Source organism: Haliaeetus albicilla, chromosome 2 (genome assembly GCF_947461875.1).
Source record: "Haliaeetus albicilla chromosome 2, bHalAlb1.1, whole genome shotgun sequence".
NCBI classification, from domain to species: Eukaryota; Metazoa; Chordata; class Aves; order Accipitriformes; family Accipitridae; genus Haliaeetus; species Haliaeetus albicilla.
This window is the reverse complement of record NC_091484.1, coordinates 77,614,885-77,633,945: the sequence shown is the minus strand read 5'-3', so window position 1 is coordinate 77,633,945 and position 19,061 is coordinate 77,614,885. Positions and strand designations below refer to the sequence as shown.

The 19,061-nt window shown below is 43.4% G+C and overlaps 1 protein-coding gene across 22 annotated transcripts in view; it reads left to right on the top strand.

The window, feature by feature from the left end:
- The window catches only part of OBSCN (obscurin, cytoskeletal calmodulin and titin-interacting RhoGEF), a 187,726-nt gene that overhangs the window by 38,811 nt on the left and 129,854 nt on the right, over positions 1-19,061 (top strand). For 19 of the 22 annotated variants that reach the window (XR_011323776.1, XM_069778340.1, XM_069778332.1 and 16 more), the window contains exons 12-23: positions 947-1,222; positions 1,888-2,163; positions 6,056-6,325; positions 7,457-7,732; positions 8,407-8,682; positions 9,469-9,744; positions 10,869-11,135; positions 11,609-11,878; positions 12,107-12,370; positions 16,636-16,902; positions 17,247-17,359; positions 18,075-18,228. Coding sequence is in view for 21 of the 22 variants with exons in the window: in XM_069778340.1 (XP_069634441.1) it covers positions 947-1,222; positions 1,888-2,163; positions 6,056-6,325; positions 7,457-7,732; positions 8,407-8,682; positions 9,469-9,744; positions 10,869-11,135; positions 11,609-11,878; positions 12,107-12,370; positions 16,636-16,902; positions 17,247-17,359; positions 18,075-18,228 (2,985 nt within the window). In the remaining variant the exon portion in view is untranslated. The remainder of the gene's footprint in view (positions 1-946; positions 1,223-1,887; positions 2,164-6,055; positions 6,326-7,456; positions 7,733-8,406; positions 8,683-9,468; positions 9,745-10,868; positions 11,136-11,608; positions 11,879-12,106; positions 12,371-16,635; positions 16,903-17,246; positions 17,360-18,074; positions 18,229-19,061) is intronic. The other 3 variants (XM_069778336.1, XM_069778334.1, XM_069778342.1) reach the window with 3 other exon arrangements.

Below are 19,061 nucleotides of genomic sequence, written 5' to 3'. Positions count from 1 at the left end.
TTGTGCAGTTATTTCTTAGGGTAAATCAGTGGGAAAAAATGTGGCAGCCCATTTATTTGGGGTCTATTTGTTCTCCCACATCTCAAATGTACACTAATATAAAGGTTAACAGTGACCACATCAGTTGTTGGGAAAAGGAGAACCAGCTAAAATAATCATTAAAGTGATTGGTAAAAGATGGAATTTATCGGTCAGTCCTACTTAGCAAGGTGACAAGTGAATCTTTTCAATACCTATACCTACCTAACCACTAATTACGCAAGATATCCTTTTGATGCCAACTCCACTTGTTGAGATGGAAGTTCCAAGTGATACTGTGGAAGAAAGTGACTTTAAACACTTTGTTCTTGTTGCTTGTGTTAAGTATTAAGAGAAGATTCCCTACAGCCAGTTTTCTGAAAAAATCAAGATTTCCGAGGAGAAAAAATGTATACTTCAAATTTTATAGGCCAGTTTTATATATAATGTAGGCCAAGTACTGTTCCATATTAAGAACTGTATCTATCTTCCTCATTTCTTTGGGATTGAGTTACAAGATATCTTCTGAACAACCCAGTCTTATTCTAAAATATCGAGATGTTGGTAAATTCCTGTAAATAATGTGATAGTGAAGGTGGCAGCTCATAATTCTGCTGTACTTGGCTAGTTCCAAATGTGGTGTGTAGAAATATGATAATGACACAAGGGGGGAAATTTATCTTTCTCTTCATTATAAGAAATTTGAAAATGAGGAGGTCGAACTGTTTGTGAAGACTAGTCAGAGAGGTATGTGATAATTACATGGACTATGTTTTGAGGGCGCATTGTTCTGTGTGATAAAAAGAACTGCAAAGCAATGTTACAAAAAATGATTATGTAGAGCACCTAAACAAAATATGTGTAATATCTTCTAGTTGCAAGCTGTGTATATCTTATGTATTTTTTCCCTACTATTTCCCTATTTCAGAGGAAGAAGATGCATTTGTCAACAAAGAGAAGGTGCAGAAAGAGGTGAAAGCTGCACTAACACAAAACGCCACGCTGAGCTGCGAGGTGGCCCAGGAGAAGACCGACGTGAAATGGTACAAGGAGGGGAAACTGATCACCTCGAGCAAGAAGTTCAAGGTGGAGTCGGAAGGCAAATCACGTCGTCTGGTGGTGGGTCAGGTGGAGAAGAAAGATGCTGGGGAGTACACCTGCGAGGCTGCTGGCCAGAAACTGACCTTCAAGATTGTCGTCACAGGTGGGAGATGTTGGTTCTCATCACAGAAAGCTCCATGAGTTCCCTTTACTACAGAGCAAAGTGAATCCCTCTCTAGGCTCCAGGGTCTGCGTAGCCTGGGTCTTCACGGAGTAGTGAGGGAGATCAGGCAACCAGCTTGTGTGCGTCCACTGTCACACAGATGCCTACCGCTAGCGGTCTTCTGTGGGATGAATCCCACTCAGCAGTCCTTTGCATCTGCAGTTGTGATTTATAGGAATAAACGTAGGGCCGGCTCCCAGATGTGTAGGAAAATAGGTCTTGAAGAAGTAGGAAACCCCTTGTGCTCCAGAAGTACCTAGAGTGGCCAAGGCTTACATATGGGTCCCGGTGGCAGATGAGATTGGGAGATTATTTGGGCATTACATTACGGAACAAAAAGTCAGATTTGTTGTGGATCCATGGGGATGGGAAGAACCTTAACCCCTGGGGCATTGGTTCAATTTGCTCAGAAATGGCTGCTGTGTTGTCCTCAGGCTGTACAGAGGGCCACGTCCTGTCTGAGTGTATGTTAGCTGTGGGTGGGACCACTGCGAAATGGCAGAGCTGTGGGAACATCTTGTAAGCAGGATTTTGCTTTTGGTTGTGAACATTTTGGGCATCGTGAACATACCTGTGACTTTTAAATTTCTTGTCCCACCACCCAGAAGCAGAGGATGCCTTTATCAACAAGGACAAAGTGAAGAAAGAGGTGAAAGCTGCACTATCAGACAACGCCACGCTGAGCTGTGAGGTGGCCCAGGAGAAGACCGATGTGAAATGGTACAAGGAGGGGAAACTGATCACCTCGAGCAAGAAGTTCAAGGTGGAGTCGGAGGGCAAATCGCGTCGTCTGGTGGTGGGTCAGGTGGAGAAGAAAGATGCTGGGGAGTACACCTGCGAGGCTGCTGGCCAGAAACTGACCTTCAAGATCGATGTCACAGGTGAGGGATTATCTGATTACATATTTTTTTGCTGTAGCTCTAAAGAAAGTTTCCTAATGATGTAGATTTATGTCCATCCTTGGTCTATATGGGTCTGCCATAGAACTTAAGCAGAGTAAGAATCTGTAGTTTTTGTGTATGCTGGGACAGAGTTTCTTTCTGCCACATCTGTGCAAGACATGGCTGTGCCTAGAGGATTTGCCAGTATGACTTCATGAGGAATTGCGCAATACATAGGGTTTTGAGTGTGAGTTCAGATTGTTATCCAGTAGTTTGTGTATGCTGGTGAATCATCAATGTATAGATTTTTGTCCTTGCTGTTAGTTATTTTTATGGAAAATATTACCCAGTACTTCCTTCCACATCTTCCTTGCTTCTGTCTTGCTTGAAAGTGTTATGAGGAAAGAATACCTAAATTTGATGTAGGTGGGTTTTTTTCTGATTGTGGACCAGAGGAAAACCTTAAAGGCATGCAATTAAAAGCACATCCCAGGAAGTGATGCCAGACAATACTGTTGGATTTGGTGGAAAGATTTGTGCATTTCTTTCTTCAAATGGATTCACCCAACACTTAATTGAAACATGTCTATTTAGAAGTGTGTACATCTATGCAGCCTGGTGCACCAGTCAAACCTCTGAGGTTTTTATTTTGGACCCAGCTATGAATGTGGTTATGTATCTTCCATGCTGGAGGTGGTTTGTGGCCAGCCTGCTCCCAGTGTGGCCTGAGTAAAAGCATGATATTACAACATTGAGATTCACGTGACTGCCAGTCGTGGGTCTTGCTGACGTACAAGCTTGTTGGGTTTCATTCTGCTTGCTCTGCCATGTCTGCATTCTGTGGTATATATCGCTGGGGAGTGACCCTACAAGGAAATTGGAGACAAATCTGCTCATTCTCCGTTGTGTTTGCCAACTCTCCTTTAAACTATGGTAATACTCTCTGGCTCAGTTATGTGACTTTTTTCTATAGCTCTATGCAGGTTGTAGGAGTAGCACAGAGCAAGACCGATATTTTTATGTTATTTCAAACAACGAATGCCTTTGGTGGCAGAAGCTGTTGGAAAAATTGTGGCAGATTATAAATGAAACTGTGAAAGGCAGAAGTTAACAAAAGATCTTATCACACTCTTTGAAGGAAGAGCTCTTCTTAGCTTCCTGTGGAAGGATCTTCTCACCTGGGAGCAGGAGAACTTTAGCCTCTGCTGGATGCAACAAGGCACTGAAATGCTCTCAGCAGTTGTTTGTGCTTGCAACTTAGCCCAAAGGTCTGTCTGAGCGAGGAAAGCTGTTGACAGCAATAATGGTGGGTTGCATGAGACTTTTGGATGAAAACTCAAAAACTGGTCTGCTTTTAGGGCTTCTGAGAAATAGTCATATTAATGGGAGAAAATCCTATGGCTTGGACGCTGGGCATTCACTTTTTTGGGAAATGGCACCATCCTCTGCAGGTTGATGTGGGGGGGACCTCACTATGACCAACCTTCTCTGCATCTCACATCCTCTCTGTAAATAGGGGTAAGAAGAGTGCCCTACCTCAAGGAAGTGTTTTTCATATCACGGGCTTTGAGGTTCTTGGGTACCATGGAAAAGGGGCAGGCATTTTGTCTGCAAGATATAGATGAGTGTTGCCCAAGCCCATTGCTGCCAAAGAGAGGCCATTACTCAGATTTTGCAAATGGGTAAATACAAGAAAGAAGAACAGAGAAGAATAGGGTCCCTCTTGCCACTGAGAGATTTACTGGTCACGTTAAAGGCAGAAATGGTGGGACCCATTTGGGTTCTCGTTCAAGACTGCTGAGGAAATAAGCTGTAGAACTAGAACTGGAAAATGGACCTTCTGACCCTCTGTGCTTTAATCATAGTTCACCTTTTTTTTATCTTGCTGTTGATTAAAGATACAACCAAGCAGGAGTACCAACTAGACTTTGTGCAAGAAATACCATTTCCCTGAGGGAAATTCAACCAACTGAAAGTTCTCACTGAAGAGAGTTGCCTGGGATGGAACATAACGTGTGAGCTCAGGAGTCCCGCACTCAGCCTGCTTTTGTAACTCCCATTGCTTCATATTAAAGGGCAAAACTTCTACCTAGAGTGAGGGTGAGAGCCAAAATGATCAAATTAGCCTGTAGGAGAACCCTTTCTAGGAGCATTGGCTTGTTTTCTTCAGAAGTGTGATATCAGGAGCTCTGACACATGAAACCCACACTCTTTGCATTATGGCACCACTTCTTCCCTTGTCTACCTATATTTCTGGTGGTAGAGGATCCTTTGCTAGGTATCTTAACCTCCTTCATAAGCTTGGATCCAGCCTGACTTTTGGCAAATCTCGCTTTAGTAATAAAGTGCCTGACCCCAGAGACACACCTTTCCAGTAGAGTTGTCCTTTTTTCCATTCCTTATTTGTGCTCTGTCTTTTAAAGGATTTTAAAGGGTATTTATATATTGTTTAGTTTGCCTTGCTAATCCTTTCCTTCCTGTTCTTCTGCTGGGTCAGGTATAGATTCTGAACACTTTAGTGTGAAAATACCAGGTCCCACATTTAGCCTGAACAAATTGTTCATCTACTCTTTATGAGTCAGTTCTCATAATTCATACAAGTTTGCTAGTTCAAGTGTGTTACAGATATACTTTTGCTAATTTCTCTATTTACTCTAGACTAGATCATCTTAAGATCCCTACATCCAACATTATTTCCCATGCCCAGCTTCTAAAATGATGTCCTTGGAATTTACCAAAACCAAGCCTAAAATCAAATTAGTGTTCTTAATTCAGTGTCCGCCTGCCTGGAGAATCTGACAGCTATTGCATCTGGAAGTCCAAGATGCTACTGGCACAGCTCCAGCGGAGGCAACCAAGATGATTAGGAGGCTGGAGCACATCATACGAGGAGAGACTGGGAGAACTGGATTTGTTCAGCCTAGAGAAGAGAAGGCAGGTGGAGCTTTCATTGCAGCCTGCAACTGTCTAATGGAAGGATATAGAGTTCACAGCTCCACATTCTTCTCAAAGATGCATGGTGAAAGGAGAAGAGGCAAAGTATACAAGTTGGAACATGGGAGATTCTGAAAAGATGTTAGGAAAAACTTGCTTGCACAATGAGGGGGGTCAAGCTCTGGAAGAGGAGCCTTGAGGTTGTAGGATCTCCATCGCTTGAGATATTCAGAAGTCAATGGGACATGGCTCTGAGTAACTTGATGTAATTTTATCTGCTCTGAGTGGGGAAGTGGGACTGGATGACCTCCAGAAATCACTCCTAACCTAAATTATTTTATGACTGTGATTTTGTACTATTAGTAGCACATGTTCTGTAGAATATATTTGGGAAGTGATGCTGTTCCATAAGGGCACAACTCCATGTAAATCTTTGTAAAGGTACTCCGGTTGTTACGCATCTATTTCATAAGCCATATTGGTTTTTTCCTGATTACCTGGACCCAAATACAGGGACAGCATTGGCAAATGAAGGATCCTGTCTGGAGCATGTCCTGTTTACTGTGAATATACAGCCCAGTCTTCTCTGCAAGTGAACAAAACATGCCCTGCTTCCCCAAGAAAGCCCATGCTGCTTGCCTGCAGAGAGTGACCCTACAAAGTGTGTGCAGGAAAGCTGGTGAAAGCCTAAATATCAGGCATGGCAGTCCTTCTTGCTGCCCAAATGAGCAGCAGCTAGAAACTGTGCTGTCTGGAAGCAAGCTGTTCCTGCCAGCGCTTCCTTAAACATTTGCTTAACTCTGACTCTGTTAGCCTTTTTCATTTTACAGCTGCTTTATTTAAACTGTAACCTACTAGGTGATCTCCCATTGAAAACCCAATACCATACAATCTCAGAGGCAAAGCTTTCATTTTCATGGGCTTTTTTCTACATTTTTCCTTTTTTCCAATCTTGCAGATGATGTATTTGAACACAAAGACAAGGTACAAAAGGAGGTGAAGGCAGTGCTGAAGGAGAATGCCACGCTGAGCTGCGAGGTGGCCCAGGAGAAGACTGACGTGAAATGGTACAAGGAGGGGAAACTGATCACCTCGAGCAAGAAGTTCAAGGTGGAGTCGGAGGGCAAATCGCGTCGTCTGGTGGTGGGTCAGGTGGAGAAGAAAGACGCTGGGGAGTACACCTGCGAGGCTGCTGGCCAGAAACTGACCTTCAAGATCGATGTCACAGGTGAGTGAATTTGCTGCATCCCTGTTCTACATCCTGAAAAACTGAAGTACAAGGAAGTTATGTGGCTGGGCAAATTCCATCTCAGCAGGCCGTGACTGAGCCAGCATTTACATTTTGCTGGTTTACTCGTGCAGTTGTGTTCACACTACTAGATTTGTCTCCCTTCTTTGAAAACTAAGAATGCAGTGGATTTCTGTAGCCCAAGCCCAGGGCAGGCTGAAGATCATTGGGGAATTTTCCTGGGAATCTGGTGAAGATGCACTGATAGCAAAATGAGAATTCAATAATTGCAGGAGAAATTAAAGGACACAGCAAATCTTCTCAGCACACGTGCTCTCTTGTGAATGCTCCTTCCTTCTATAAAGTGTCTCTATTATGGACAAAACTATTTTATTATGGCCTGTGTCAACAGAAAGGAAATACTAGAACTGTTCTAAGAGGCAGTAGCTGAGGAAACCCGGTCTTTTCACCATGATATTAGCAAGGACAGGTTTTAATCTTGACATCCCTCAGTTGGATGTTGATGAATTTAAAGCAAATTGAGGAGTTCATGTATTAGATTGTTTTTTGATTCTGGTGTGGAGCAGTGCAAAGCAAACACCATGGGAGCTGGCTAATTTTCATTCATTAGAGAAACATAGTTCTGGGATTACATATCTTTAGAACATTTGGGAAATAAAAGATACACACACAGAATAGGCTCACAGAGTTTGTTTCCAAAGACTAGCTTTGCTCTTGCTGGCGAAGCAAATTGCAGCTTTTGGGTTGTTTGGACAGTGCAATGCTTGTCCTCTTACAGCAAACAGACTTCTTACAGGCTGCATTCACTGGTGTGCTGCTGGATATTGGGATATGTGAACTTCTTTTCTGAAGATGTTGGAGAATGATAACAATGGATAATGAAAGCAATTTTGGGGCCACGTAAGCTGTCTTGGACTACCCAGTAAAGGAGTCCTTCACTGGCACCTGATGTAATTCAAATGTTAACAATTCAGTTGACAGTGTTGGAAGGGAATGGGAATGGGAAATCCATTTCAGCATCACAATACAAAGACTGATACGTGCATTTGGGAAAAGGTGTGTGTGTGAAAGGTTAGTTCTCTAAATCTGCCCCTGTACTCTTAAATACAGAGGCAGAAGATGCTTTCATCAACAAGGAGAAGGTGCAGAAAGAGGTGAAAGCTGCACTAACACAAAACGCCACGCTGAGCTGCGAGGTGGCCCAGGAGAAGACCGACGTGAAATGGTACAAGGAGGGGAAACTGATCACCTCGAGCAAGAAGTTCAAGGTGGAGTCAGAGGGCAAATCGCGTCGTCTGGTGGTGGGTCAGGTGGAGAAGAAAGATGCTGGGGAGTACACCTGCGAGGCTGCTGGCCAGAAACTGACCTTCAAGATCGATGTCACAGGTAAGACATACCTTGTCTGAATTACAGGAGAGGATAATAAAGTAATAACTGGAATAACTATTACGCTATGACTCAGATGCAGTAGTCTGGGCTTTGTTGCAGCCTGTAGATCTCACCTGATTTTCTGTACCTTGTTGCCTGGGTTTGTAGAAATGGGAATGTTTGGCTTTAGTGTGGCACAAAGGCCTATCTCAGTCTGTCTATATAATCATCGTTGCAGATATAAATATAATAGAAATAATAATCAACATAATATTCAGATCTCTCCCATTCCTCGCATCCCAATGGGTGATTCTTGAGCATTGAACCTCTTGAAAAAGTTCTATGCTGCTATATTTGTGTCCTAGATCTTAAGTAAAAGGAATTTTGAAGCTTTTGGTGATATGCAGGGCAGATGCTTTTTGGGAACTTTTGAATTTAATACTTTTTGCACAGTGGGTTGCAACCATAGGATAGATGTCAAGGACCCTTTTGGTCCTTTCCATTCCTAGGGTCTTACTTTCCTTTTTTCCACATGGTGATTTGGTCACATGGAAGGGTAGATATCACCCAGTGAAGGCAACCAGTTTTGGCAAATGACAACCTAAATATTTTCCAAACCTGTGCACAGAAATCTGTAAGATTGATCTCACTTTAATCTCTCAATCAATATTTTCTTCCTTTTCTGCACTCAGAGCCAAAACCTGCATTTATAAACCAGGAAAAGGTCCAGAAGGAGGTGAATGCTGTCCTGACAGAAAGTGCCACCCTCAGCTGTGAGGTAGCAGAGGATACAACTGAAGTGAAATGGTATAAGGATGGAAGACTGCTTATTTCCTCTAGAAAATTCAAAATAGAAACTGCGGGCAAAACCCGGCGCCTGGTTATAGAGCAGCTGGAGAAGAAAGATGCTGGAGAATATATCTGTGAGGCTGCAGGCCAGAAGCTGACTTTCAAGTTGGAACCAACTGGTGAGTACTCATTTTGAGGTGCTAAGCAGCAATCTGTGTGGCTTAGAGGAAAACTGGATATTCCCTGTCCAGCAGCCACGGTGCAGCCATCGTTTCCCCTGGAGCAACATCAATGAACCACATCACACATTATTTTGGCCTTTTTAATTTAGCAGCGTAGAGGTGGGAAATCTGGCTGAAGACTTTTTTTGGCTATGAAAACGCTGTATAGTTTTTTGCTTATCCCCTTCGCGCACCTCATCTCCCAATCTGTTACAATGGTGGAGAGTTGAAAGTGGGAAGTTTTGAAGAGCAGCAAGAGAGCTATGGAGAAAGGTGACTAAGAAAAGCTGGTCTGCTGCAACAAAGTGTTGTGCAAGATAGAGAAGAGGCCAAGAGAAGGGTAGTAGAGCAAACAGAAAACAAGCCATAAATTCAGGTTTAGCACATTAATATTTCTTCTTAATTTGATCTAAAATCCTAAAAATGAGAGATGAAAGAATTATATAAGTCATTTTACTTCTAAGAAACAAGCTTTTTGTGGGCAGCGGATAAAATGTGTATTTGCATTTCCTTTCCTTTGCTTCTCTTCTAAGCAGAAGCTCTGGGTTGCCTGACAGATCATTTTCTTTCTTCCTGCTCAGCAAAAGTTTATACCAGCCACAAATATTCAGCCATATTCCCTGGATTGTCACAGATTATGGATGAGCTGGTGTTGTGAGTCATGAAGAGAGAGTAATAGAAAACTGCTGTGTTAAGGATTTGAGCATTAAGTTATTAGTTTTCCTATTTTAATGTCTTTCCTAGAACCAGAGGCTAAATTTGAAAAGAAAGTTGTCCAGAAAGAGCCTCTCATTGTTCAAGAACATGAAAGCTTCACACTGACTACTTCAGTAACACCTGAAACTGCTGTAGTAAAGTGGTTCAAGGATGGAACAGAAATCAAGGCGAGCAAGAAATACGAGATCAAGAGTGAGGAGGCATCCAGGACGCTGACAGTGAACCTGGCTGAGAGCACAGACACTGCTGTGTACACATGCCAGACAAAGAACGACAAGCAGGAATTCAAAGTACAGGTGAAAGGTGAGCAGAGAGCAGCACACAGGTCACATCCCAACCCAACAGCTATACTTCTCTCATGGTGGGACGGAGGTGAAGTCCAAACTTTCTCTAAAACTGTTCCAACCTCAAGGCTTGGATTGCTGTTGCAGCTGCCCCACCATGGGCCAGCAAAGTTCTCCTCCTTCCAAATACCCAATTTTTGTCCTTTGCTGGCCACTCGGGGGAACAAGGAAGCCTACGACGGGTGCTTCTCTTGGTGTCTGCTCCCTACTCTCATTGCGCTGTTTGTGTCTCCTCCCAACCCCAGTAGCTGGGGCATGGCGGAGCCTTAGCTCTTCTCCACTCTGCTCACCAGCCTGACAAAGCTGATGAGGATGTGGAGGGATGTTGTGTGAGGAGGAGATTTGTGACTTAGTCACACGGGGAGACGGGACCTGAATTGTGTCCTACTCTGTTCATGGGATGGTGCACCTGGGATGCTGTTCCTTAGTCAAGGCTAAGGCTATAAATTGACAAGAAGGAAGAAATACAGCTGGTCCACAGATGGACATGAGACGGGTGATGTCCCACTGCAAAGGCCTGCTCCTTTTTCTTTAAACGCTTACAGCGGAGATGTCTGCAGCTGCGTTGCACTCCCTCAGCTCCCTTTGGAGTCATTGCAGAGGAGTGGCTGCTAACAGGTCATGATACATCCCATCTCTTGAAATGTCTCCTTTAGGATGAGAGAAATCACACCCTGGATTTCTCTGACTCCCTTGGTTGTGTCTCCAGTGACAGAAGAGACAAAGGTGGCTGGGGCTTATGCATCCGTACAGATTCTTACACTTAGTCAGGCAAATCAGGCTCCGATGAAAAAACACCACATGGTATCGTCAGGTAAAAGATTAGAAAGAAAGGAAGGCAACACCCAACCATGTTTTAATACTGTTCTTGCTTTACAGAATGATAGTGCTATTAAAATACCATGTCAAAGGAATCTCCCTAAATTTCCACCTTTCTGGTTTGTTTTTGTCTACCCTGATCCCTAAATATGTTCTGGGGTTAGGTTTTTTGTTTGGTTCTTTTAAAGTTGGCCAGAACCAGTTTCTTAGAACCGGTTTCTTATCTTTTCCGTTCTCATAATTTTTCCTTCTTCTGGATCTCAGAAATCCCAGTGAAGTTTGCCAAAAAACTTGAAGCTGTTAATGCCGAGATTGGAGGCAGCGTCTCTTTGACCTGTGATGTGAGCCACGCCAAAGGGAAGGTGGTGTGGCGCAGGAATGGCGTTGAGATCAAGCCCAGCAGACGTTTCCAGATTCATGAGGAGGGCATCAAACGAACCCTGACAATAACAGGGATCCGGGCTGAGGATGAGGGAGAGTACTCCTGCGAGTCCAGAGATGACAAGAGCAGCATTACCATCACCCCCAAAGGTAGGTCTCTAATGGTGACAGTGTAGAGGGATCCTTGGTTTTGTCCTCAGCTGTTACAGCTCTGCAAAGTTGAGTTTGTTGATGTGTTTGTGCTGTCTCCCGTGTTGACAGCAAAATACAACACTCCACTTCTCTCAGCCTCTATTCGTGAAGAACATAAAGATTTTGTGACCTGTTGAGCTCAGGTCTCTTAATATGTGGGCAAATTGACCTTCATTTTGTATTTGAGGCTGGAATTAACTGCCCCAAATCTAAGATGGGATTTTTCCCCCCTCTTTGCCACTCTTTTCTGTCATCTTTATACACAAAACTTACTCAGACATGGGAAAAGTGATGACCCATTATTGTGATCACTTATCAGAAGCATCAGTTTTTATTACTTACAGTAAAATCATCGAAGCTTTTGGCTCTTTGAAGGTACTTATGCCATGTCTCAAAGACATGCTCCTAAATGTTTTATCCCTATCCGTCAGCTCCCAGAGTGGTGAAATTCATTACGACTCTCAACAGCGTGGTCTCTGAGGAAGGAAAAGAGGCTGTGTTCAAGTGCACCGTCTCTCCCAGTGATGCCGTGGTCACTTGGCTCAGGAATGGTGTCAAGATTGAAGCCAGCAAGAAGTACGTGATCTCGCAGAAGGACACCAACCACAGCCTCACCATCACTGATCTGACCCTGGAAGATGCAGCTGAAATCTCCGCCAATGCTGAGGGTGTCAAAAGCACAGCCAACCTCAGAGTCCGAGGTAAGAGGCGATAATGCCCCTTTGACGGGCTGCCACTGATGTTATGACCTATGTTGTTTTATGTATGTGGCCTTCCATCTGACTGATTATGTTAGCAGCAGGGAAATTAAATAGGGATGCCCAGAATGCATTGAGACTGGAGATACATGAGCCACCATTTTAATTTTCTCTGAAAACCTTTTTTCTGGATCCTCTACATTCCTACTAATATTTCTTTTCCTTTGGCAGAGGCCTCAATCTCATTCAAGAAGAAACTGGAGCCCAGAACAGTTGAAGAGAAGGACACAGTGACCTTGGAGGTAGAGCTGACCAAGCCTGCAGAGGTGAAGTGGATGAGGAACAGCATCATATTGAAGCCCAGTGAAAAAATAGAGCTCAAAGCTGAGGGAACAAAGCATACCTTGGTGGTTAAAGACATCACCTTTGCAGACAGGGGCTTCTACTGCTGTGAGAGTCCTGATGACAAGACCCAAGCCAAGATCAATGTGGAAAGTGAGTTGAATGATCTCCAGTTCTATAAATACCCTGGACAGGGTTTGGAGGTGGATTCTGGTTTCTTCCATTATCATAATGGCCACTGACTCCTCCACCTGCCATGGGGACACAGGGACACATGGGCTTGGCCACCAGTCAAATGACTAGGAGGAGGTGAAATCAAGGGTAGTAATCAGAGAATGGCTGGCTGGTGCCTGTTGCCTTCATCTTATCCTACCAGCTTTCAGTCATGCTGTTGACTGTTAAGCTTAGCTGGTTCTTCTCTTTCCTCTGAGATTTCTCACTCTCTGGTACACTCTGGTTTTTTTCCTTTGTGTGGCTTTTAGCAAACCATTCCCTTTTCAGCCCATCCATTGCCCTAATTCTTTTCCACACACCATGTCTTTCAGAATGTCTCTTTATATTCAGTTAGGGTTAAAAAACCTACAAGAACAAACCTTTTATGTGAGGGTGCTGCCCTTTCAAGTAAGCTAATGGTGTCTTAGCTGTAGCCCTGTTGTACTTCTGTCCTTTTTCCTACATCCTTTTGTCCTGATTGTTACAGGATAGATGAAGACAGGATTTAAGCACTTAAGGACTATCTAATTTTGCCTGTAAAGCCCCTGCCACCAATTGGTGCTGTGTAAGTCATGAATAATAGGTAAGGAAGGACTTGATAACAGACTTTGAGTACCTAAAAGGCTGTTATAAAGTGGAAGGGAACAATCTGTTCTCCATGTGGAAATAATGACAGGAAATAATGGACTTCAGCCGCAACAAGAAAGATCCAGGTTATACAATAAAAACCGGTTTTAATGGTTGGATGACTGAATAGGTTGTCTGGAGAGGTCTTGGAGCCTCCATCATGGGTTTAAGAAAAGGTTAATGAAAGATCTGTCTAGGATGATGTAAAGAGCTGAGTGTGTCCTAGAGTGCAAGAGAAGGGCTAGATGATTTTTCTAGGTCTTTCCAGCCTTATAATCTTGCGGTCTTCTGATGGAATCAAAGATAGCAAAAATTGATGACAGACTGCCTCACACAGAGCAGGGCTTGTCAAATCACTTCCATGTACTGCGAAGACACCTTCATTTTCAAAATCTTCCTGGCTGACAGTTGTCAAAACCCCACTGCTTTAGCATCCCGATACGAGGCAGTTATCATTTCTATTGGTGGTTGCTCATCTTTTTTTGCTGAACTGAATAGCTCTAGAAAAAAACAGACATTAGCAGTGACTAGCAGCTGGATGATTAGTTGTGGATTCATGAAACCTCAATCTAGCACATTACTTTCAGCTCCTTCTGCAGCTAACAGAGAGAAGACAATACCTCCAGAGAGCGTTTAAAGTCTTAGATATACTGAATTACCTTCTGGAGTGTCTGAGTATTCAAGGAACCATGCGTGACTATGATCCTGATTTAGAGCTAGACTCAGGTTTACTATCTCAGTTAAATTGGATGAACTGGGTCCACAGAAGATAAAGCCACAATGTGTGGGAAGAATGCAGTGCAGTACTGCTGCAGTTTGCTGCTTCATCCTCTTTCACACGTTGCCCCCCAAGGCATTTTTTTCAGACTCTGGACGATACTCTTTTTCCTTCCAGCGCAATGTTTCAGCAATTGACTGTAGACTCAATTACACCTGTTTTTAGGCACCGACTGTCGCTATAGCCAAGTGGTAAAAACAAAAATGATGGAATAGTATTTATATAGGAAGTAATTGGGTAGTCCTGATAGCTGTCAACAGTGTTTTGTGCAAGGTGAGTCATGCAAGCATAATTGTGTATCTGTCTCTGGTTTATAAACTTCCTATTCTGATGGAGAAAGAGGATTTTGCTTTGTGCTTCCCAGTCACCCAGCTGCATTCTCATCACTTATGCTTAGTGTCACTGTAAAAAGTAGCTCCTCTGTTGAAGAAATGAGATAGTTTCTTGCAGTGATGGAAACTCAAGGTGATCTGAGAGGGACCGTGATCAAAAAGGGGAATCAGCTCACTGTAGCAGGGAATTCTTTTTGCATATGATCATCCAAGCCTTAGTTATGAGATGCAGCAGGGAAGGGGACATATATGAGAATCTCACTAGACTAAATGTATTCTGCATCCGAGTCCTCCAGCTGAGACAACACCGAGCTCTCACACTGCTTTACAGCAAAAGCCGGGCTCCAAGTAGAAGTCTAAAATTATGCTCCATTTTTTTTGGCATTTAAGCAAATGTCCTCTTTTCAGTGGAATGTGTTAGAGCTTACATTGAGGTCACAAGAAGTTCTTTAAATGCTCACAGTCTGGGGAATAGAGCCACTAGTGTTTGGTGCTCAACTTCAGGTTAAGCAGCCTGATTTTAGAGGACCTTTATTTAAAAAACACAAAGCTGGACTGATACTGTTTGGTTTGAGATTGCTTTCAGAGCAAGGTATATAAGGAATAGCTATGTGAAAATCTGTTGATTTACTCCAGTATAAAAGTTGCTTCATCAAAAGATAAGCATCTGTTCTGGTCTTAAGATGCCAGCAGATCCTAGAAGAAAATGAGCTGCTCAAACCAATAATAGATGTGGCTGAATATTTTTATTTGTGACCAGGAGGAGATGTTTGTGGAAGACTTAAATAAGTAAGTCATGGGTAAAGTGGTTCTTCCCCTGATACACCTCTAAGCTTTCAGCAGGGAAAAGCATAATTAGGTCAATTAATTATAGCAAAAATTATACTGGGAACATGAGTATGAAATTTCAAATCTCTGGACACAAAATATTGTCTATTAAAATAAATCCTGTAAGAGTTCTACCATTCCCCAACTGTTGCTGCTTTATGACAAGACCTTTGAAAAAGTTATTTTTTTCCTCTTTTTTTTTTTTTTTTTTTTCTTTTTCCCTGTGTTATGTACTACACCAGGTGAGGATATATCCAGGAGGCCACTGACTGAGTTAGACATGGCTATGCTATTTAGTTAATGTTTTTGCAAGTCCCTTTCACTATCTCCTAGGAATAATTTCAGTTTGATCCTCAGTCCGTTCACTGTTTGAGGGCCTGGAGTATCTATTAACCTAGAGGAAAGGTTAGACAGTAGCAGGTACACTGTGTTCAGTTTAGAGAATAAGACACCCTGGGGTGATAGGGACCAGCTGCAAAATCAATTCAGAAATCAGGGAATGGTGAAACTTTTAGTGAGCAAAGTCAGGAGAGCTGGTGTCTTAGTTTGGGAAGCAAAGAACAAGCTCCTGGAGGTGTCTGCATTCCCCTCGTTTGTCTGGTTCAAGACATGTCCTTGGGGCAAATTTGTGTTTAAGTCATTATGACCTTGGAGAAGACCGCGAGAGAGGAATCAGTGTGGTTTCCTTGAGAGAGGAATTAGAGAGGATCCTGCAAAAGTTGCCTATGTTCCTCTGTAAACCTGCTGTGAGGTGTAACAGCAACAGAGAGGACAGGAAAGGCGTAAGGAGCTGGCATTCCATGGAGTCCACCACCACTCCCCTCCTGGGGAGAGCAGTACTGAGCTTCTACCCAGTTTCTTAAATCAAATCAAATCATTAAGTTTGGAAAAGACCTCTAAGATCATTGAGTCCAACAGTCTACCCAACACCACCATGGCCACTAAACCATGTCCTGAAATGCCACGTCTACGTGGTTTTTGAACGCCTCCAGGGATGGTGACTCCACCACTTCTCTGGGCAGCCTGTTCCAATGCCTGACAACCCTTTCAGTCAAGAAATTTTTCCTAAGATCCAATCTAAACAAACTCATAGTCTATTCGTATCACCTCTGTGGGACCTTTGGAGAAATAGTTTGTTCCCTATCGTCCCCCGTGTGGCATAGGGGAAGATGCCACCAGGAGATGTTTGAGCACAGAGAGCAAGGTCCCAGTGTAAATAACAGTGTTATCTTCTTCTAAAGTGTTTCTTTCTGAAGAGTTGTTGGTGACCACCTCGCCCAACACAGGGATGCCCCTTCTCCTCTGTATGTACGTGTGTGTGCAACTTCAAAGCTCATTTCTGGCATAGACAGTGAGTGTGGTGGATCTTGCTAGGAAAAGGGCCAGTTTGCCCTTTTTTTGTAACTTTTGGCTGAATTGTTTGTCCCAGCTGAAAGTATCCATTTTAAGAATAGCAGCCATGCTAGCAGTATGGTCATGAACAGGTTTTATTTCCCGCAAAGGTGGTTGTTTAATTGGCAGATACCAATTAATTGGCATGTACTTGCATGAGGAATAGGGAAATAATCTATTTTGGAAGTCCTCAGGCTGTTTCACAGCTGTCGGTGTGAGATCTCCAACATCTCCTTGTTGTTTTTCAGTGAGGCAGATCAAGCTGGTGAAAGGTCTTCAGTCTCTCCAAGTCTCCGAGAAAGGGACCGTCACCTTCGAGGTGGAGGTATCGCATGAGGACGTGGAAGGGATCTGGCAGAAGGATGGCGTTCGGCTGAAGCCTTCACCGAATGTCAGTATTGGTGTCCTGGGGAAGAAACATTCGCTGACTCTCTCTTCGGTGACTCTTGAAGATGCAGGACTCATCTCCTTCAAAGCAGATGGCATTCATTCATCAGGGAGGCTCACTGTGACAGGTACGCAGACCCAAAAGTCTCAGGCCCTGGTTGGTGTGGGACGTGCTTGTCTTCTCCCGACCCACAGCGTGAGCTTTTGAGAGAGGAACAAGCTTTCCTTGTAACTGCAAAGGATGTTAAGCACTGGACCATCATCAGTAACGTCTCCTTCTAACGTTAACAGGATTATTGTAACATCATTGTCTACAGAACAACTCGTGATAATGTGCTCAAAACAATACGATTTTGTTGTCACAAGATTTATTAAGCATGGAAGCTAGGCTCTGCCTGTTCATTATTGCTTGTGTCAGATGGTCCTGGAGACCTAATTCCCCTCTAACTGGACTTTCTCCTTTTTTTTGCAGAACTGCCTGTGAAAATCAGCAAACCTTTGGTAGACATCAGTGTAACTCAGAAGGACAAGGTCACATTCGAGTGTGAGCTGTCCAGGCCCAACGTGGATGTTAAGTGGTTCAAGGTACAGCACTTAACGGATAGTGGTATTTCAGTTTCTGACTTCTCTGGAAGGGAATGAGAGCCCTTAATTTCACTTCCATGGGACGTGAGTCTGAGCCTTTGCTATACAGCTTTTAGCATTGCTCTCTTGTCCTTATGTTCATTTACTTCCTCAGTTCGTCAATCTCTGTTATTTATTTACTGGGTGTGTTTATCAGGCTGAAAGTTTTTTTCTGTTCTTGCACAGAACGTGAGCGCTGCTGTTGATAGCAATGCAGCCTTGTGCTTTATTTCATGCCTAGCACGTCTCACCCAGGATTTATAGCCTCATTGGGAACTCTGACTTAAGGTGAAGCCTCAATTCCCTTTGCACCCCATTTTGGGGATCAGCTCAGGCATTTCACGTACCTTCCTCGGGGCTCAGCTGATACTTCCCTTAAATGGAGATAATGGCATTTCTTCAAGGTAATGTCTGAAGAAGCTTATTGCCAACCCTGTATAGTGCCTTAAGCCTTCAAATAGGTGTCCAAGATCAACCAGAAATTATGCATGTTCTTCAGCCATTCCTACTTCTTGAAGACTTTGCACTGTGCTTAAGTTTCAGCATATGTTCCAGTAAGCACAGTTCCATTAAGTCCAATGAGACAGGTGAATTGAGCATAGATCTGAAAGTTTGTTTTGCTCACTGCAGATGTAGAAGAATTGATGGTGATCTGGTTTGGCCTTTTCCCTTCTAGGATGGGAAGGAGCTCCAGCAAAGTAAAAAAGTGGGGATTATTTCCCAGGGAAATAAGAGAAGCCTCATTATTCACAAGTGTGAATATGAAGACCAGGGAACCTATACATGTGAAGCAGCTGAAGACAAGACATCAGCTACCCTAAAGGTTCATGGTATGTTTGACTGAAATAGCAAATCACATCTACTGTAGTATTTTGACTACACAGCAAGAAGTGCTTCACGGACAGTTTGAGTATTTCGCAATTACTCATTTTGGATAACTTTCTCTTCCTAGCAAGAAAGTGCTGGCAGAGCTGTCCTGTGCTTGCTCTATCCTTAGAGGAGTATTTTTGGAAGAGGTGCTAACTTAGTTTTCCATTTACCATAAGTGATTTCTGGTCTTTGGAATTTGAATGGTGTTTCTAGATTGGCAATTTAGCAAATACCAGACCACCTGGCACAAAGCAGGGATTCAATGGCTGGTGCTGACATGGTTTGGTTTAGCTTCTGCCATTATCACAGGGGTACTTTGCCTGAATAGGGACTGGACGAGCCTTGGGTATGATCTCAAGAAGTGCCCTATGTTGTAAATACTAAGGAAAGGGTCATGATTTCTGACTGCACCTCTCCTTTATGCTCAAGACAGTTTTTCCCTCCGTGTGTTGCGCTGTGCAACTGGTCAAGCACCGGTTGTATTTTGTCACCAGGCTCCGAAGCACCAGACATAAGCTAGTGCTAAAGGCCAGTTACTGAACGGACAGGTCTGCTGTGCCCTGGCAGATGTTATTTTCCAGAAGGACATCTGAAAAGACAGATCAGCTTTTTCTTATTGCTTACTAGATGCTGTCCTCATGTGGCCACTTGGGTTCAGCAATATCTTCATAAACATCTGTCCCGTTCCATTGCTGTGTTGAACTCCCCATTTTCTCCCTGACTTTGTGACTGGGATGGGTTGCTATTTGAATGCTGGCTGATTTGCATTTGAACTCTGGTCCTGAAGCTAACC